The sequence below is a fragment of the Palaemon carinicauda genome, chromosome 19, assembly GCF_036898095.1.
Source record: "Palaemon carinicauda isolate YSFRI2023 chromosome 19, ASM3689809v2, whole genome shotgun sequence".
Taxonomy (NCBI): Eukaryota; Metazoa; Arthropoda; class Malacostraca; order Decapoda; family Palaemonidae; genus Palaemon; species Palaemon carinicauda.
Window position 1 is genome coordinate 127,316,767 of NC_090743.1, and position 21,676 is coordinate 127,338,442.

Below are 21,676 nucleotides of genomic sequence, written 5' to 3' on the forward strand. Positions count from 1 at the left end.
TTAGAGAATTCTGTGAGTGTTTCACTTTTGTTTTTGTTTCTTAGAGAAATTTGTCCTTTGTTTTTTATTTTGTTGTTTATTCGGTTATTGTCTTGTGTTTAGCAATTTATTTTGTTAGTTTTTTTATTTATTTGATTCGCCTCGTGTTTTTGTTTGTTGATTATTATTATTATTATTATTAGTATTATTATTACTCTTAGTATTATTATCATTATTATTATTATCATTAACATTATTATTATTATTAGTATCATCATTATTATTATTTATTGTGAGAGTATAAAGCTTCCATAGTAAGAGTAAAAGGACTCTATTTTGAGAGTAAAAAGCCTCCATATTAGGAGAATAAAATGACTTTATAGTGAGAGTAAAAGCCCGCCTATAATGAGAGTAAAATAACTCTATAGTGAAATATTGAAAAGCCTTTGTAATGAGAGTAAAAGGATTATACATTGAGAGTAAAAAGCCTCTACAGTGAGAGAATAAAAGTTCTCTATGGTGAGAGAATAAAAGGACTCTGTAGTGACAGTAAAATGACTACATTGAGAGTAAAAGGACTCCATAGTGAGAGTAAAATGACTACATTGAGAGTAAAAGGACTCCATAGTGAGAGTAAAATGACTACATTGAGAGTAAAGGGACTCTAGTGAGAGTAAAATGACTACATTGAGAGTAAAAGCACTCTATAGTGAGAGTAAAATGGCTGAGAGTAAAAAGACTACATTGAGAGTAACAAGCCTCTACAGTGAGAGAATAAAAGTTCTCTATGGTGAGAGAATAAAAGGACTAGTGAGAGTAAAATGACTACATTGAGAGTAAAAGGACTCCATAGTGAGAGTAAAATGACTACATTGAGAGTAAAGGGACTCTAGTGAGAGTAAAATGAATACATTGAGAGTAAAAGGACTCTATAGTGAGAGTAAAATGACTACATTGAGAGTAAAAGGACTCTATAGTGAGAGTAAAATGGCTGAGAGTAAAATGACTACATTGAGAGTAACAAGCCTCTACAGTGAGAGAATAAAAGTTCTCTGTGGTGACAGAATAAAAGAACTATAGTGAGAGTAAAATGACTACATTGAGAGTAAAAGGACTCCATAGTGAGAGTAAAATGACTACGTTGAGAGTAAAAGGACTCTATAGTGAGAGTAAAATGAATACATTGAGAGTAAAAGGACTCTATAGTGAGAGTAAAATAACTACATTGAGAGTAAAAGGACTCTATAGTGAGAGTAAAATGACTACATTGAGAGTAAAAGGACTCCATAGTGAGAGTAAAATTACTACATTGAGAGTAAAGGGACTCTAGTGAGAGTAAAATGACTACATTGAGAGTAAAAGGACTCCATAGTGAGAGTAAAATGACTACGTTGAGAGTAAAAGGACTCTATAGTGAGAGTAAAATGACTACATTGAGAGTAAAAGGACTCCATAGTGAGAGTAAAATTACTACATTGAGAGTAAAGGGACTCTAGTGAGAGTAAAATGAATACATTGAGTAAAAGTACTCTATAGTGAGAGTAAAATGACTACATTGAGAGTAAAAGGACTCTATAGTGAGAGTAAAATGGCTGAGAGTAAAATGACTACATTGAGAGTAACAAGCCTCTACAGTGAGAGAATAAAAGTTCTCTGTAGTGAGAAAATAAAAGAACTATAGTGAGAGTAAAATGACTACATTGAGAGTAAAAGGATTCTATAGTGAGAGTAAAAGGACTACGTTAAGAGTAAAAGGACTCTATAGTGAGAGTAAAATGACTACAGTGAGAGAATAAAAGTTCTCTATGGTGAGAGAATAAAAGGACTGTAGTGAGAGTAAAATGACTACATTGAGAGTAAAGAGACTCTAGTGAGAGTAAAATGAATACATTGAGAGTAAAAGGACTCTATAGTGAGAGTAAAATGGCTGAGAGTAAAATGACTACATTGAGAGTAACAAGCCTCTACAGTGAGAGAATAAAAGTTCTCTGTGGTGAGAGAATAAAAGAACTATAGTGAGAGTAAAATGACTACATTGAGAGTAAAAGGACTCTATAGTGAGAGTAAAAGGACTATGTTGAGAGTAAAAGGACTATGTTGAGAGTAAAAGGACTCCATAGTGAGAGTAAAATGACTACATTGAGAGTAAAAGGACTCTATAGTGAGAGTAAAAGGACTACGTTGAGAGTAAAAGGACTCCATAGTGAGAGTAAAATGACTACATTGAGAGTAAAAGGATTCTAGTGAGAGTAAAATGAATACATTCAGAGTAAAATGACTCTATAGTGAGAGTAAAATAACTACATTGAGAGTAAAAAGACTCTATAGTGAGAGTAAAATGACTACATTGAGAGTAAAAGTACTCTATAGTGAGAGTAAAATGACTACATTGAGAGTAAAAGGACTCTATAGTGAGAGTAAAATGACTACATTGAGAGTAAAAGGACTCTATAGTGAGAGTAAAATGACTATATTGAGAGTAAAAGGACTCCATAGTGAGAGTAAAATGACTACATTGAGAGTAAAAGGACTCTATAGTGAGAGTAAAATGACTACATTGAGAGTAAAAGGACTCTATAGTGAGAGCAAAAGGACTCTATAGTGAGAGTAAAATGACTACATTGAGAGTAAAAGGACTCTATAGTGAGAGTAAAATGACTATATTGAGAGTAAAAGGACTCCATAGTGAGAGTAAAATGACTACATTGAGAGTAAAAGGACTCTATAGTGAGAGTAAAATGACTACATTGAGAGTAAAAGGACTCTATAGTGAGAGCAAAAGGACTCTATAGTGAGAGTAAAATTACTACATTGAGAGTAAAAGGACTCTATAGTGAGAGTAAAATGACTACATTGAGAGTAAAAGGACTCTATAGTGAGAGTAAAATGACTACATTGAGAGTAAAAGGACTCTATAGTGAGAGCAAAAGGACTCTATAGTGAGAGTAAAATGACTACATTGAGAGTAAAAGGACTCTATAGTGAGAGTAAAATGACTATATTGAGAGTAAAAGGACTCCATAGTGAGAGTAAAATGACTACATTGAGAGTAAAAGGACTCTATAGTGAGAGTAAAATGACTATATTGAGAGTAAAAGGACTCCATAGTGAGAGTAAAATGACTACATTGAGAGTAAAAGGACTCTATAGTGAGAGCAAAAGGACTCTATAGTGAGAGTAAAATGACTACATTGAGAGTAAAAGGACTCTATAGTGAGAGTAAAATGACTATATTGAGAGTAAAAGGACTCCATAGTGAGAGTAAAATGACTACATTGAGAGTAAAAGGACTCTATAGTGAGAGTAAAATGACTATATTGAGAGTAAAAGGACTCCATAGTGAGAGTAAAATGACTACATTGAGAGTAAAAGGACTCTATAGTGAGAGTAAAATGACTACATTGAGAGTAAAAGGACTCTATAGTGAGAGCAAAAGGACTCTATAGTGAGAGTAAAATTACTACATTGAGAGTAAAAGGACTCTATAGTGAGAGTAAAATGACTACATTGAGAGTAAAAGGACTCTATAGTGAGAGTAAAATGACTACATTGAGAGTAAAAGGACTCTATAGTGAGAGCAAAAGGACTCTATAGTGAGAGTAAAATGACTACATTGAGAGTAAAAGGACTCTATAGTGAGAGCAAAAGGACTCTATAGTGAGAGTAAAATGACTACATTGAGAGTAAAAGTACTCTATAGTGAGAGTAAAATGACTACATTGAGAGTAAAAGGACTCTATAGTGAGAGTAAAATGACTACATTGAGAGTAAAAGGACTCTATAGTGAGAGTAAAATGACTATATTGAGAGTAAAAGGACTCCATAGTGAGAGTAAAATGACTACATTGAGAGTAAAAGGACTCTATAGTGAGAGTAAAATGACTACATTGAGAGTAAAAGGACTCTATAGTGAGAGCAAAAGGACTCTATAGTGAGAGTAAAATGACTACATTGAGAGTAAAAGGACTCTATAGTGAGAGTAAAATGACTATATTGAGAGTAAAAGGACTCCATAGTGAGAGTAAAATGACTACATTGAGAGTAAAAGGACTCTATAGTGAGAGTAAAATGACTACATTGAGAGTAAAAGGACTCTATAGTGAGAGCAAAAGGACTCTATAGTGAGAGTAAAATTACTACATTGAGAGTAAAAGGACTCTATAGTGAGAGTAAAATGACTACATTGAGAGTAAAAGGACTCTATAGTGAGAGTAAAATGACTACATTGAGAGTAAAAGGACTCTATATTGAGAGTAAAATGACTACATTGGGAGTAAAAAGCTTCTATAATGAGAGTTAACGGATCTTTCAGAATCGTCCTTTGAAAATAACGAATGAAACTTTGAATATTTCAACTATGAGACACACACACACACACACACACACACACACACACACACATATATATATATATATATATATATATATATATATATATATATATATATATATATATATATATATATATATATATATATATATGGGCATAGTTATTTCCTTAGGCAATTCTCACCAAACACTGAAGCACTCGTGACATCAATTACTCTTAGGCAACACTGTTTTGTTTGTGTTGTTTCATTTCTATTAGAGTTTTGTCAACAACTGTTTCAGGTAACACTTGATGGCATTCGTCAGGGCATCCCTACAAATAAATAATTATCCTTATATAATGACAGTGAATTCATATAAACGAAAATTAAAATAAATCTAAAAACAGAAAAATAAATGTGAAATTATTTTGTAGATCCTGAGAGAGAGAGAGAGAGAGAGAGAGAGAGAGAGAGAGAGAGAGAGAGAGAGAGAGAGAGAGAGCGTATGCGTGCGTGTGCACAGTATGTATGTATTTGCAATGTTCGCGTATAATACACGTTCACGATTTTATGTGAGTAGAAGCATCATTTTGCAAGCGCTGAACTCTCTTATGTAAGTCATGATGACATTATTTCATATAACCTTTAATTTATATGGACTTTTATTCGTGTAAGTAATGTCATTTTCAAACGTCATATGGGTAACTGACGCTCTAACGAACTCGACAGTGTTTGTTTGCTTTTGTTTATAGTTACCGAGTACATAGATATGCTCAGCCAATTCTAACTGTGATTAAGACACCATTCACTTAGAATTCAATTTCGTGTTAGACGATTTGAAAATGCTTTCATTAACGCATTTCGTCTCTGGAACAGAGGACATTACTGCATATTGCATAATGCTCAAAGTATTTCCGTTCTTTATTGACTTTTCTTGGTAGTACGTTTCACAATCACAAGGTTTTTTTCCCACAAACTTTTTGTTTGCTTAATATGATTTCTTTTCATTAACACTTGCAAATTTCACGAGTAAAAAAAATTGCCTCATCACCATGATTTTGTCACAGCCTGGCAGACTTGCTTCAAAGTATTGCAAAGTAGTTGATATATGAAAAATATGTCAGGAAATCCGCCGAATGTAGATTGTTCAACGTGCGATGAGTCAAACTTGAGAAGGTCAGGGGCTGCTTTATTTGCTATTTGCAACTAGACAGACTAAAGACTGTCTGAGCAATGGCATTTTCAGGAAGATTCTTCGCCCCTCCATTTCTTCGTTCCCCTTTTCGGTAAATAATATATTTGAAGTAAGAAAAAGTAAACATATTACTCTTGAACGTTGACCAAGCTGATTTCAAGCGGCCGCTGTAAAGTCTACTTGATTGCAGGTTTATATAGTTGCAGGGACGAAAAGTTGGAATGTGAGATATGTATGAATCTGTGGTTATTTTAAGACGGACAGCGGAATCTGCCCTCTTTTCTTTCTACCGAGTTACAGCTCTATATTTAGACCTCTCAAATACGGCGTTACATAATCCAAATGAAATTTCCACTCAATACTAGAAATGGAGTTCAAATTAGAAATGGCAAGTAATGGTTTTATGAAGAAAGTCGAGCGTTTTGCCCTGAGCTGCGTCTCATCGTCGAGTGATTTGGATCGTGACGTCACACTTCAATGTTTGGCGCAAGCGCTCTCGGGTTTATCGGTTAGCTATACCTTAGTGCGGGTGTTGGACATTCTATTCGAAATTTCCTGGGACTTTTACACTGTGAATATCGTGCAATATGTCGAAAGCAGAGCAGGTTTTGATTTTAGAACCGTCCCAGGAGCTCAAATTCAAAGGTGAGTGGAAGGAAAGAAGGAGAAATAAGACTTAATTCGTTACGTTAAGGGGAGGGGGGGCCATCTTTAGGGATATGGGAATGTTTATCTGCCGAGTTTATCGGGATCTCTTTGGGTGTCACTGCCCGGTAAACACTGACAAGGCACAGGATTCCTCCTTTCTCATTTATGGCTAAGGGCGGAGACAAGGCCCCCAAGATTTTCGGGAGTTTGGAGGCGTCTGTAAATTCTCTCCCGTCCGGTCTATCGGTCTCCGTCTACCTGAAGGTGGTGGCAATCACATTGCCGAAGGTTGAAACTCGTCTTTGGGGGTCAATCTCGTCACTCAGTCAGGTCCTTTTGTATCCTACGGGAATTGAAGGAGATAAAATGGCTGTTCTTTTGCAGATGATTAAATTTCCGAGACAGTCACTTAACCGAATTAGGTTCACGCCCGTTTGACCATCCTCTTCTGTAGTCACTTTGTCCCTTATGTTTTGAATTTTTTTGGCTGGCAGGGGTGTTTGTTTATATGATTTTAAGATTAATTAATGGTTAATTTGTATTGATGGCTACATTTTCGGTAAGGATCTCTTACAGATTTATTGCCTAACGTATCCCAAGACATTTAGGCTATCATGTAGCAGACGAAAGTTGGTTGGTTGGGGGGGGGGATTTATTTACACCTCTGTAAGAGAAAGGTAATCCATTTTTATGGTGCTTGGCAAATCGTAATGAAACATAACCTAGTTTTCACCTTGGAAAGTATCGTGGTAAATGTTCACGGCAACACTTAATTTGTCTGAATTGCCCAATTCTTAAAAAAGAAAATTGACGTTGATTTACTCACATTTTGAATAATTTCTGCTGGGAATTTGCCAAAACGTCCTTTAAGGTATATCTGATAAATGGTACGCAGTACAGCTCACTTCGTGATATGCAATATTATGGTAGGGATAGAATTAGAAAGGGTGGGACCGAAATGCAATAATGTGCTAAACAGCGAGAGTTAACTGGGTGAATTGGTTCGTTAGGATAGAGTAAGCTAAGAACGTGGTAGTTTTAAGGGGGCTCACAGTCCCCTGATAGCTAAGTGGTAAGGATATGGCTCCTAGGTTAGGTTAGGTGGGGAACTTTAGATTAGGTGGTATTTGTGTGTGTTTCCACATGTAAAATGTATTTTTTGGTATTACTTTATTGTATTACAGGGCAATGTAACCTATGAAGGCTCAGGGTTAACTAACCTTCTTGTGCAGCTCCCTAACCTAGCAAAGGAGTAATTTTGCGCTGTCCCCTCTCGATTTTCAGACATGGGGTCATGGTTGATAAAACATATTCCATGGTAATCAGTCGGTCAACAAAATAAGGAAAGAAACAATATTCAACAAATTTTGAAACTGGTAATCTGAAATTAGTCAATTTTTAGAAGATTTTATGTTTCCAGATCTTTCTACGATAATAGACTTCTAAAATATCTATGAGAATTGCCAACAAATTGTATTGATATGAGAATAGTTATAGATGGTTTCAAATTATTTAAACCCAGATATGTCTGCTGTTGGTTCTAAAGCTTTCAAATATGCAACCAAAAGACTATACAATAAACTCCCACAAGACATTCGAAAGACAATTTATTAAGACGTTCAAGAGGAAACTGAAGACTTCTTGCTTCGATAATGTGGATTTGACAATAAACGAGCTGTGCGCATTGCGAAGTGCTGAATGTATTGAAATGTATACGATGAAATGAATTATGGAAGATCGTGTAGAGAGTAGGGTTCCCCTGCAGTATAGGACCAGAAAAGCAGCCCTCGAAGTAAATTAAAAAGGATTGAGCCACAGAACTGTAAAAATAATGCTTTGAAATCATGTCGCTGCTGTTACACATTTGTAGCTGTACATTTTAAACATTAATGAATAGGATTACTTATTAAAGTAACAGCAAAGGTAGAATCGTCCAGTGATGCTTTTACACCAAACTACAGATGAAGTAATTTGTTGTCATAGACAGGGAGAAAAGCAAAAATATGAAGTAACTGTTTGATTGGAGGTATTTGGAAAGAGCAACATGCAGGTTAAGACTTTGCTCTTTGCTAACAATTTGTATTCTTTTCTGCTTTTAGTAGATACTTTAATCACTATAAGTTAGGTCCATGGTTCATGATGGAATTCTTTTTTATTATACAGTATGTTCACGGTTTATGAGAGATCCGTTTTTTTTATACATTAGGCACGCTTTTTATGATCTTTTTTTTTTCATACAGTAGGTCCACGGTGTATGATGGGGATCTGTCGGAAATGAAGAGTAGGATAGCAGGAGGAAGGCTAAGTTTTGTGAAAGGGGTAGAAGAGGGGAGAAATGATTTGTTGAAGAAAGTTTTGGAAGAAATGAAAGAGAATGAAAATAACAGGTGGATGATGGAGAGTATGAAAGATATGGATATGAATGATAGAACCTTTAGGAGAATGGGAAAGGAAGAGCTCAAGGCCAAGATTAGAGAAGTAGATAGTAAAAAGTGGAGGGAGGATATAAATGAAAAAATTAGTTTAGAAATATACATACAAGAAAAAGGTCAAATAGGAGAAGAAATGTTCTATGACAACAAACCTGATTCACTTGTGTATAGAGCCAGGGCAAACTCTTTTAAGAATAAATGATAGGAAAAGACATGAATTAAGAGGAAGGGTAGAGTGTAAGCTATGTGGGGCAGAGACTGAATACCTCGCCCATTTCATTCTTTACTGTCCAGACCTCGTTGAGGAGAGAAGGAAAATAATAGAACAGCAGCAGCCGTGGGAAGAAAAAAAGAGATGATAATAGGAAATGTTGTTTAAGAAAGAAGGAATAGAGAAAAGTAAGAGTATATATATCAGATGTGGGACCAAAAAAAAAAAGATAAAAGAATTAGAATAAAGAAGAAAGCTAAGGAGCTGCCGAAGGAAAGGTGAATCCCTCTGCCCAGCAACTGAATTGAACTGATGTCTACAGTTTATAATGGACATCTGGTTTAGATCAGCGGTTTGTGGTGGAGAAATGTTTATTCCTACGCAGATACAAACTTCCGAGTCATTTAATGGGGTTACTTTTGGTTTTGTTTTCTACAGCCAGACAATAAAAAAAGAAACCGGTAGATTGCATCGTGCTACATTGCTGGGTATCTACTGCGCATGCTGGGCTACACTTTCCTAATACTTCTGGCTGTGCTGGTAGCCGGATATCCCTGCCTTCATTCCTTTGATCAGACAACCGTATCACGTGTTCATCGCCCTCATTTGGCTTTTGTCTTTGTGTCGTTGGCATTACTTGTTTCTTGTGTATTCATTATTTGTGAGTTAGTGTGTGCCACACGACTAAGTCAAATTCGATGCGTTACTATCCAGGCTGTATTGGTTGCCCTTGTGGAACCTTTATGAGCCAGATAGATGTGGATCCTCGCCCGGTATGTCCTTCGTGTAGAGGGAAAATATGTTCGCTGAAATCTCTGTGTGAGTTTTACAGGGAGTGGTCATCCTCTCAGTGGGATAAACATAATTCTCAGAAGAAGCAGCGAGCCAAGAGTGATCACTCATCCTTCGGTAAGCTGTGAGAAGAAACGCAAGGTAGGTTGGGCGTCGAATGTTATCTCCCCACCGTGTTTTGCGTGTCAGGATTCCTCTGAGGTTTCGGTCGTAGAGGATGATCGTCTCAATTTCATTAATATGGAACATCTTGAAATCTTCACAAGCTTCTTCTCCAGATAGCTGCATAATAATTTGCACAATTTGTGGTGTTGAATGAGGGCGTCTTTGCAAGGGGGTAGCTGTGAAATTCCTCCCTCATTTGCTCAAAATAGTTCTTATCTCACCCTCTTTACACAAGTTATAATTGTGTTGTGTGAGTAGAGGCAGCAGACAAAGGCCAGCATAGTATCAAACATAGATTCTGAAATGGATTGCTCATTTCGAAAGTCATGAAATCTTCCTAGAAATTAATGTTTTTCTGAAAAGGGTGATGGCTTTGTTTTTACTCTGTCCAGCAGTGGCACTCATAACAATTGCACCCTGTGAATGGATAAACTCTTTCCATTGCTTCACAGTAGGCGGCATAAAGAACACGGCAGTTTTCCTGGCATAAATGGGAATGCTTATGGCTTCTATGAGCACAAAATTGCCTGGGGCAAAATGCCTAATTGACATCATAAGTCAACCCTTCCTCTCACTGAGGGTAATGCATACTTTTCACTGATTTTTTATAAGTAGTGGATGGATGTTTTGTGACTAACCAAACTTTGTTTCCTACGCGGTGCCCATTATTTTTGTGGGAGTGTTTGTGTATGATTGTATAGTATATCATTTAAAGGGTATACATCATTCAAAGTGTTCGTGCAATTCAGTTACATGAAGAATGTAAAACTGAACTAATACGGTTCAAAAACTGTCGTAAACCAGCGAACAGTGCAGCGCATCCTGAAAGGATATAACGAGCCCGGGGGAAGCATGTACAGTACTGTGCGCTGAAAAAAATCCTGGTAAGCCTTCCATTAAAAGTGAGAGGGGCTTAAGGGTTCTTGGTATGGATATTAAAGCAGACCTAACCTTTACAGCCAGAGAACTAATGCAGTTAGGACAGTGCAGATCAGGTTGCAGAAGGACTTGAGGTACCGTACGCCAAAGTCAAGGTGCGCAAGAAGTCTCTTATAATGAATAAACAAAAGGACATACTGACTTTTGCTCTTCAATATAAGACTGGGACCTGTTAAGTGGCGCCAAGTGCTTTTGAGTGACGAAGCAACTTTATATGTTTAGGTCAACAAAGGAAAGAAAGTGTGGTGAAAGGCGACTTCAGAACCAATCGATACAAAGTACTTGGTGATGAGTGTTAAATTCCTGAGCTATGTTATGGTGTAGGGATGTTTTAGGTATGGGGCTGAGGGGATTTTAGAAATACAGTATTGCCTTGTAATAAAAAGTGAATAAGGTATCATACTATTGTTTACTAAACAATCCTTTAGAGGACTTTTGAGCATAGTAACATGAGCATTTTTTCAGCAGGACAGCACTCGGCTGATACTGCCAAATTGGCCAGGCAATTCGTCAGATATATGGCCAGGAATTATCTCTGGGAGATCATGTTCTGTATTCTCCTGTATTGTGTTGGGCAATTCTTTAATTTAATTATTGATGTGTAGTGTTTTCACTCTGAGCCACTAATGAGCTAATGTTGTAATGACTAATGATCAAGTTAACAGTTCTAGGAAGGTGAGGAAGACTAGGCTAGTTGATTATGGCGGGGTGATGATATTGATATGCTGCTAACGTTATTATACTACCCCAAACTTTCTCTTTGCTAGAAGGTTACTAGTTTGGGTTTTTGTTAATTTGGAATTGTAATTACTGGTGTTATTATTATTATTATTACTACTTGCTAAGCTACAACCCTAGTTGGAAAAGCAGGATGCTATAAGCCCAAGGACTCTAACAAGGAAAGTAGCTCAGTAAGGAAAGAAAATGAGGAAATAAACTACAAGAGAAATAATGAACAATATAAAATATATTAAGAACATTGATAACATTAAAATAGATCTTCCATTTAAAACTTAAAGAAGCCAAGAGGAAGATAAATAAGATAGAAAATTGTGCCTGAGTATACCTTCAAGCAAGAGAACTCTACTCCAAGACAGTGGGAGACCATGGCACAGAAGCTATGGCACTATCCAAGATCAGAGAATGATGGTTTGATTTTGGAGTGTCCTCCTAGAAGAGCTACTTACCATAGCTAATGTCTCTCTTCTACCCTTACCAAGAGGAAAGTAGCCACTGAGCAAATATATTACTGTAATTAACCTCTTGAGTAAAGAAGAATTATTTAGTAATCTAAGTGTTGTCAAGTCTATGATGACTGAGGAGAATGTGGAAAGAATAGGCCAGACTATTCGGTATATATATAGGCAAAGAAAAAAATTAAACCAGAGAGATGGATCCGATGTAGCATTCTCTGGCCGGTCAAAAGACCCAATAACTCTAGCGGTAGTATCTCAACGAGTGGTTGCTGGCCTAGCCGACCTACTAATGCTAGTCATGCTCCATTTATTCTAGTTTCAGATCCTTTGTAGTATTTTTTCTTATATTTACAGATATAAGTGCAGGGATGATGATGATGACACGCCTCCACCTTTGGATAAAACAATCTCAGTTGTAACTAGGTCTTGGTATTATTTGGTTCCTTTTGTTAAACACAGTTAGTCCAGGGAATCGCCCTTTAATAATGGAAATTCGGTTATTTGCATCCCATTACCAAACTTGACCTAAACCCCTAAGGTCAATTTAATATTAGCATTTTTATTCGGTGATGGTTCTGGAAGTACACTGCGCTCTTCAGATGTGAAAGCCTCACACGGAGCCTCGAAATCTGTACATACTTTAGTTCCTTCTGCTACTAAACCATTGCAGGGTACAATTTTAGTTGCTATATAAAACAGCTAGATTGTGAGGCAGAAGACTGAGCAGGTTTACTGATCCTAATATCTCTCTGCTCCCTAAGTAAGCATTTCTCATTTGTCTCATTTTACTTGTGTTGGTGTGGCATATTGTATGATTCCTTTAAAACTCTGGGGGTTAGCAGTTGCAATGAAATTTGTGTAATTTGATGACTCATTTGATTATCTTTCTATACCAAGAAAGCAGGGAGTTTAAGTATCTCTTGTTGGAGTACAGTGTTTAAAGGTTTAAAGGCTGCTCATGAATGTCAGAGGCAAGGGAAAGTGACATTGCCCTAGCAAGCAGGACAATACCCTAGAGACTAACCATATATTGTATGATCAGCGCCCAAGCCCCCTCTCCATCCAAGCTAGGACTCAGCAGATAGACCTATAGGGTCCCCCAAACCCCCCCAACCTTAGCTCACAAGGATGGCAAGGTTGCAGACACTAAAGGCACTAACGAGTCTGAGTGGGACTCGAACCCCCGCCTGGCAAGCACCAGTCAGAGACGTTACCAATCGGGCTTCAACAACCTCACTGCTTCTATTAGCAGTTATGAGTAGATTGTTTTAGACCACAACCACAGGTCCTTGGACCCCTTTCCTTAGGTCATGAGGTTACTGCTCAGTAATTATGTAAGACAGCTCCATCACGGTCTTAGTATGCATCCTGTCTAAAGTAGCTCATTCGCCATAAGTCTCAAGGAGAGAAAATTAGTAGTTATTCTTCCCCCCTCTATTTTTATTTCAAGGGATGCTATTGTCATGACCGTTGGACTTCTGATGCTGGGGTTTTTCCTGATTCTGTCACATTTTAGAGATTGTCTACCAAGAAGCAAGCCTTTCATCTTTCTTGCAAGGAGGTGGATGTTTTGGTGTCTCAAAACATTTTCTTGATGTGCTCAGTTTGACACTTCCTGCGTTCATCGCCCTATTAGGGAGATGGGTATTCCATGTCTTGGTTCTGGATAGGGCAGGGGCTTTTAACAGTTTTCCCAGCTCTATAATTAACTTACAAAGTTGATGGAATCCCTTTCCTTGCTCCAGTTCCAGTACAGGATCAGGAAGGATAGCAAATTCAGGAAAGGAAATCATCTTTCAGTTTGGTTCTTGGTGTGACCTCCTACTAATATGCGAGTCTTCCTATTTTAGAGGATGAAATATTTGTATACCCATAAAAACAAATTTTAAAAAGTAATTTACCTTTTTCGTAGTTGTATAAACCAGAGGCCTTGAAATTAAATTTCCCCGTTGCCTCCCCTCTCAGTCCTAGGCGTAAGGACAAAAGTGGCTAGTCTGTGACCAGCGGGTTGGCTGGCTTGTGCTTCGCTCCACCTCTTATTAACCAACTACCAGTACTTTAACTATCTGACGGCCTTTCCCGTGCCACTGCAGACATATCCCTATTTAAAAAAACTTGTGTTTTTATTGCCAGAAAAAATACAAATTATTTTTTAAATTTTATATTTGCTAAGTTATTGTAAAGGTAAAGTTAATGTTCTAAATAGTTAGTTAGTTAGATTTTTTTTTTAATTTTTTTTTGGCAAGTGATGCTTTATCATGATATTTCACATACTACTTATGTGCCCCATTTTATCTTATACCTTGTAGCAGTTAACATATCTTGCTTTATACATATCTGTCCTTATTTGTCCTTGGAAAGACAAAAGACTGAACTTCATAACATTGTCTGTTGTGATGGGAATCAATTCATGCATACTTCAAGGTCGGTACCGGCCATCTCTGTAAGAGTCGAGTTTTGATTCATTGGACTAGTTAATCTCTTTTTAATAATCAAGGTTAACCCTTTTACCCCCAGGCTATTTGGAACTTTCCAACCCTTAACCCCCAGGGGTTATTTTTTTTTCAAGCACATTTTGCAGTATATTTTTTTTTAAATTGCTCTAACAGCCTTAATTTTCATCATAGAGAGGTCAGGCTGGTCTCATTCTCTTGGAAAATGCTTGAAGTTTCTTAAAAAATGATAAAAAATATGCAAAAAGAAATGTAAATAGCAGTTTTTTTGCAAGGACTTACCGGTACGTCCATGGGGGTAAAGGGATGAGTTTTGTGAAACGTACCAGTACGTTCTTTTGGGGGTAAAAGGGTTATTATATTACAGTAGACGAGATATGTCAATTAGGAGTTTGGCACCTCCATTGGCCTTGATTTACTTTTTTTTTTTTTTAGGTAAATGTTACTATTCCTATGTATACCCTGATGATGATCTTAAGAAAGCTGTGGTCTATTGGTGTTTGATATACCGTACTGTACTGATAAACTGTTTATATGTCATTATTAGTCCATCTGGCAAATCTGCCGCAGAAGACTACATTATTGATAAATTGTGGTTTCCTGGTTTAAATGTCAGTATGTCAGGAGAGCTCTGAAGTGAGAGAGGCTGTCGATCGTATATTGTCAGTTGATTATGTCAAGGTTTTTTTTCTTCCTTACCCAAATAAGATCAATTGTGGGTTACACGTTATTGATTTTCCCACGATTGGTTAACCTGATATCCATTAGCTTTATTTTTCCCTGTGTGTAAATTAGTAACTTGAACACTTTTGTTATTGGTAGCTAATAAACAGTTTTATTTTGGAATTTGTTGAATTCCTCGCAGCTTTTTTTTTTTTTTTTTTTTTTTTACGAATACATTAACAGGAACATTAATTTGTTTTTTGTTGGGAGACTTATGTCTAATCGCTGCTAGCAAAACCACCTCTTATGGGTGTCCATGAGTAGTACAGTTTTGGTGATCATGGCATTATACAAACATAGGCATTCCAACTCGGAAAGTAATAAAATATGTCTTAAAATTGCTCTTTTTCATCAACTTCTATGGGATTCTATTCAGAAGGTCTGCACAGACCTTCCAACTGTGGAATCCAAGCAGGTCTTCATCTTTATAGACAAAGTTATAATGGCACCTTGTTTCGTAGGAGCTACTGTTGTAGTTTATAACAAGGATACGTTTCTATATTGATCTAACGGGACAGGCAGATAAGTTATATTTGGTCCGAGCAAAGGTGGTGGCTTGGTCATTTTCCTTTTTCCCAGTCACATGTTGAATTTTACCCATATTTAAAATATTGTTGAGAAGATTTTTATGGTCGTCACACTATTTTATTAATGCAACAATTTAAGATACTTCAAATTGAATAAAAATTATATATATATAGGGTACATGTATATAGCCAATAGGGGCTGAGGACTGTGATAAACGTAGAGGCTGTCTAGTTATATGCACTAAATTATTTCTATGTACCCTACCTCAAAATAGGAAGGGCGAATACTTATCTATTTAGTCCAAATTATTAGAGTATTGGGCCATTACTGTATAGTGGAAGTCAACAGTTTTGACTGTGGCTTTGTTGATTTACTGTATGTACAAGTATCATGAGAATTGGCTAGAAATATGATAGTTTGTCTTAAAGGCCTTAAGAAAGTGTACTTATTAACTATTGTCTGCTTATATTGTCCTATTTTTTCAATGTTTTTGGTTTTTGCTTTTATCCTATACCTTTTGGTGAGAATTTGCCTGGGTATTAGGCTTACACTAATTTAGTATTTGTCCAGTAAAAGGAGCGGAAATTGTATAAGTTTTTAATGAAATTATATGATTGTTGCAAAAGCTGCAGTCTTTTGTGTGTTAGTTATTGGTACTTGTAGATTGAAAGTGCTAGGATGGTGATATATAGAAACAATTAACTGGAGACAAGAGGCTCTGCCTAAGTTGAAGATGAGTCGCGGAAGCTCTTAGTTTTGTCCTGAAGCTCTATAAATAACATTAGGTAAAGATTAAAGATTATAACACTGTTATTTACCATACTGTATTTAATTGTTTAATTCTTTTTGTATACGGTAATTTATTTTACATTTCTCCATATTTTCTGCACTATTTTGCTTTTCCCTGATGGGACCTGTTGCCTTGCAGTAATTTGCTCCCCTACTACAGTCTGCAGCTCGCTAGTAATTCTGATGATGATACAGTAATAATTAGTGTTTGAAAGACACTTCCAAGAATAATTGGACACTCTCTCTCTCTCTCTCTCTCTCTCTCTCTCTCTCTCTCTCTCTCTCTCTCTCTCTCTCTCTCTCTCTCTCTCTCTCTCTCAAAGAAGTCTTGTATCTTGTGACTACATTCTTTAATTCTTTAATTGCTGTTTCTATATTATTGCTGCATTTTTTCATGGTCAAGGGACATTTAAAAGTAGTTATTGAGTATACAATTTTGGATTTAGATATGAGGACTTGTTGAAAGATAAAAATCTAAATGTCTTCTTTGAATAAATAATACGGTACAGTATTGATTTCTCTTTGGGTATTACTCACTCATGGGGTGACTTAGGTGTGCTTGACATTTGTTTTTCTTAGATTGAAAATCAATATGATCATAATAACTAGAATTACAAGTAATTAAGAGTGTTAGATGAGAACACCATTTGATATTTCAATACAAAAATATTTCATTTCATGGTAAAGAATTTCAAAATGCCATGGGTAGTATTTAAATTGTAAAAACTATTTTTGTATAATTAATGGTGTCTGTAAGTAGAAAAATTTGTTCTGTCACTGTATTCATATATTTGATAATGTTTATGGTCCAAACTAACTGGAAAAAAGAAGTTTTCAATCTTTTGGGTATACTGTATTTGGTCAATAATGAAGTCTAGCTTCCAGAATAGAGGAGTTCAAGGCAAATGCGGTACAAAATTTTCACTGTTCATTTCTATTTACATATTTTGCCCCTGTATAGTACAACTGGCCAGAATTCCCCCCACTCATAAACTTTATAGAATTGCTTTTACTGTTCCTATAAGTTTGTACATTTTGGGATAAAATTGTAAGGAAATGTTGATACTGTAGTATTGAAAAATAAACTTATCTTTTTTGGGTTGGAATGACACTGAAACTTTGATTGTCATTTCTCTGCATTTTCTTCATTTCAAAATGCTTCTATTATTATACTATGATTAAAATGTATCTTATACATAAGATAAAATGTAAATTTTTTTATGACCAAAATATTATAACTTTATAAAAAAAAATCTACTCTACAATAATTATAGGAAAAGTAAAAGAATACTCTTCAGATGCTTGCTTAACCTGAAAGACAAATATAATTTTACTACCAGAGTGAAATTAGTTGTACAGTATCGATAATGAAAACTATTTTTAGTTGTTACTTGTAGGGGATGCGTTGACCACATGTATACTACTTATACACAGGTGTTGAGATCATCTGATTGTGTGAAAGGAAGAGTTGATTTTGATAATGGCGAATTCTCTTGGGAATTTAATAAATCTACGTAAACAATTTTTATGATATGCTCAGTTGGTTTTATCCTTAAAATTAATTTGCATAGTGTGCCTTAAGACAATCTTACATTACAACAGTTCTAAGTTTGAGTGAGTTGTAATATAAAAAGCGGCTTATTTTGCATGAATCTCAAACTGTGGTACCACTGTTTTCCCATTTTTTTTTTTTTTTTTTTTTTTACAAGAGTGATTTATGAATATTTACTTTAAATTTATTAGTACAGTAAGTTGTTAAGCTTTGCATACATCAAATCTTGGATTATTAATACAGTTTATTTTGAAAGACTTGCAAAGTTCTCATGATGTGTATTATAACGACATTTTCTTTTTCAGGGCCCTTCAACGATGTCGTCACATCCCAACTCAAACTCTCCAATCCCACAGAGAAAAGAGTCTGTTTTAAGGTATGTACAAGTGCTCTGTCCTCCAATATGTACTGTAGAACTGAAAAAATAACTATATATTACTATAATTATTCAAGGGTTCCAAAAGGGAAAAGTATCCCAGCAAGGAAAGGAATTAAGGAAACAAATAAGAGAAGTAATGAACAATTGAAATAACATATTTTAAGAAAGTAACAACATAGAGATAACAGATGTTGAGAAAAGTAACATCATTATTATTATTATTACTTGCTAAGCTACAACCCCAGTTGGAAAAGCAGGATGCTATAAGCCCAGGTGCCCCAACAGGGAAAATAGCCCAGTGAAGAAAGGAAACAAGGAAAAATTAAGATATTTCAAGAACAGTAACATTAAAATAGATATTTCCTATATACACTATAAAAATTTTAACAAAACAAGAGGAAGAGAAATTAGATTGAATAGTGCACCTATAAGTGTACCCTCAAGCAAGAGAACTAACCCAAAACAGTTCATAATTCTTCCATGTTCAAGATTGCTAATGAACAACTGAAGCAAAGGAACGGTCTAATGCACTGGTTGTACAGTGTCCTAAATACAGAATTTAGGATGATTAGATAGAGCAGTAGATGATTGGGTTTGTTTTTAAGGGGACCGTCTGCTATGGTACTTGACCTACCTTGAAAAAATCTAAAGTCGTTTTATTGTTTCTATTTATGGAGAAACAAATTGTATAGGCTATGCTCTCCAGAAGTTTCAGCCAACTATTTTTTACAAATAATGAAGATGAAACGGTCTTTAAATGACGACGTCATCTTTACTGCGTCGTCTGCATGACTTGTTTGACAGAATCGTCTATGCGTGTTTATTTTTGCATATACTGTATATAGCGATTTTTTTCCCCTCATGTCTCATTCTCGTATGTCTGGCAGAGATGGAAGGCATTAGTAGAGGGTAGGCGAAACAATCTACGAGAAGAACAGCCAGAGTTTCCAAAGACGTAGAGAAGTTACGTTGCATGTGTTTGTTTACTTGCAGTCCATATGTATATTGTGTTTTCACAACGTCCTCGTGAACTTTATAGCAAGGCCAATGTTACCTAGGTCAAAGAAAGAACAAAAAATAAGCAGAGAGCAATGAAAAAGAACCAAAAAGACAGGGGAACATGAAAAAAAGTACAAAGCTGGAACATTTTAACTAAAACTCTGGCAACAATGAGAGGCTGCTGGCAACTCGTGACTTCTTACACCAAGTGTATTAGTAAACTTGGGATTTAAATACCTTGTTTAGGGAGCCTTCATGTAGCAATGAACAATTTAAGTATAAAGTAAGGTTATCATGATAATGTTATCTTAATTTTTTTATTTTTAAAGAAAAAAATTGAAAATATATAACACATTTTTGGGAGCTCATAACTCAAAAATATACTTATTCACACTTGGGTACATTTTTCTCACTTATTGTTTTGGATTTTAGAGAGAAAGAGATCATTGAAAAGAGGAATAAAAATTCCACAATGTTGTGTAACAATTTTGATATTCCATTTTCTCTTTTTCATGATTATTTTACATCTAGACGAAGAAAATTAAGAAAAAAATTTCATTATAAAATGAAAATTTAAAATGTCACACAGAATTAATTGATCGATAAAGAAGTTTTGATGATATGATTTTCAATACAATTGGTGTCATATTAGTGGAAAAAAATGTACTGTACCTAATTTTTTTTTAAATCATGATTTTTGCTAATACATCAAAAAGTTTTTGATCAAATGACTTGAAATTTTTATATGATGAAGGTACAGTATTATATGTCTAAAACATATTTAGAAATTTTGTATCATTAGGAAAAAAAATACACGACATAGCGGACAGTCCCCTTAAGTCCTAGAAAAGGTTTTGGCACGTACTACTAAGTGTGACCAATATTTATCAGACCAAAAGTGCTCTAAAGTTTGGATTATAGTCTTAACCAATAGATTTTATTTCCAGTGTATAGTAGGTAAAGCTAGCTTTGATTTTGTATACTACTGTTCAGTATAAAATGCATACCTACTGTATACCGAGTACGTATCCACTTGGGAGGACGATCCGTGTACGAGGAGCGAAAGGTTTGTATCAGGAATTCTTCCTTCCCTGGGAATACGTTTCTGTGTCGGGTACTGGTAGGATACAGGTAACCTGATCCTGGTCCCCAGAACTTAGAGGAATGACCATTTTTGGATGCCTTGACCCTCAGTAAATTTAGTCCTCACTGAGTTTTTGATGGAAATGCCCTCAACAGTTCCAGGGGTTATAAATAAAACAAGTATGATGTTTTTATTAGATCTCTCGGATGCTTATTTTCACTCCAATTCATCTTATTTCAAGGAAGTACAGTACCTTCGTTTCATCCTCAGTCAATAGTTTACCAATTCAAGTGTGTGTGTGTTTTGGTCTCTCAAGTGTTTACCAGGATAATGGCTACCATTTTAAAGGGGCTGTTTTTGAACGATTTGTTGGAAATTATTAGGATTGAGCAAGTTTGGTTACTCTGGTTACTGTATAAGTAGGGGATAGTTGTTAACTTCAAGGAGTCTCTTCTGGTTCCAACTCTGAGGATTTTGTATTTGGTAATAACAAAAAAAAAAAACAATTTTGGTTTTTCCCTTGGGAAAAGGTTTTTTTTTAAATATTTAACTTAGCCGGTGAATATATAGCTGCAACTCTGTTGCTCGACAGACAAACTCTACGGAAAAAACTCGCCAGCGATCGCTACACAGGTTGCGGGTGTGCCCAACAGCGCCATCTGTCGACCAGATACCCAGCTCTTATGTAAACAAAGACTCAATTTTCTCTCTGTCGACGTGTCGACAAGACGTACTTTACTCGCTGTTGAAACCTGGAGTTTTTCCCATCATATTTGGTGAAGTACTATATTCTGGTTTGAGCTTTCGCAGTGCAGGTGTTTTATCTTCATCTTAAATCTTGAACTCGTTTTGGATAGATTTAATTTTGGTGACAAAGAGAGAGTGGACTTTCTTTCACTTTTAAATGGCCGACCCTTCCCTTAGACGGAAGTGTGTTTAGGCTTTTAGTAATTATCTTATCACGTTATAAATTAATTATAGATTTTCCTCTTCGATTAACTTTCCATTTATAATAAACATAAAAAATAAATTTTAATGTTTTGTTTATATGCGACCTTTCCTGAGAGTAGGCGGTCCTAACTTGGAAACCGAAGTTAATCAACGTTGAGCCCTTTATATCGTAAATAGCTTTTAAAGAGCTAAGGATTTAAAACTTTTTAAGTGAAATATTTTATGAAAGAATTTCTTTGAATAGTCTTCGTACCTTTTTCAAAGATGAATTAACGTTTAGTTTATTTATGCTACGCAGTTGTTGACGTTCAGGACGTTCAACATGCGCTCTATCGTTACGATAGAGAGAGA

General features: G+C 35.7%; 2 protein-coding genes across 3 annotated transcripts in view; one reads left to right on the forward strand and one right to left on the reverse strand.

The window, feature by feature from the left end:
- The first annotated feature begins 5,959 nt into the window (after window positions 1-5,959).
- Vap33 (VAMP-associated protein 33kDa) overlaps window positions 5,960-21,676 on the forward strand; it is a 58,030-nt gene continuing 42,313 nt past the window's right edge. The window contains exons 1-2 of the mRNA XM_068393951.1: window positions 5,960-6,129; window positions 18,218-18,288. Coding sequence (XP_068250052.1) covers window positions 6,072-6,129; window positions 18,218-18,288 — 129 coding nt within the window. The 5' untranslated portion in view covers window positions 5,960-6,071. The remainder of the gene's footprint in view (window positions 6,130-18,217; window positions 18,289-21,676) is intronic.
- The window catches only part of LOC137658848 (gem-associated protein 8-like), a 119,889-nt gene continuing 117,522 nt past the window's right edge, over window positions 19,310-21,676 (reverse strand). For both annotated transcript variants that reach the window (XM_068393949.1, XM_068393947.1), the window contains exon 5: window positions 19,310-19,345. In XM_068393949.1, the coding sequence (XP_068250050.1) occupies window positions 19,325-19,345 (21 nt within the window). In that variant the 3' untranslated portion in view covers window positions 19,310-19,324. The remainder of the gene's footprint in view (window positions 19,346-21,676) is intronic.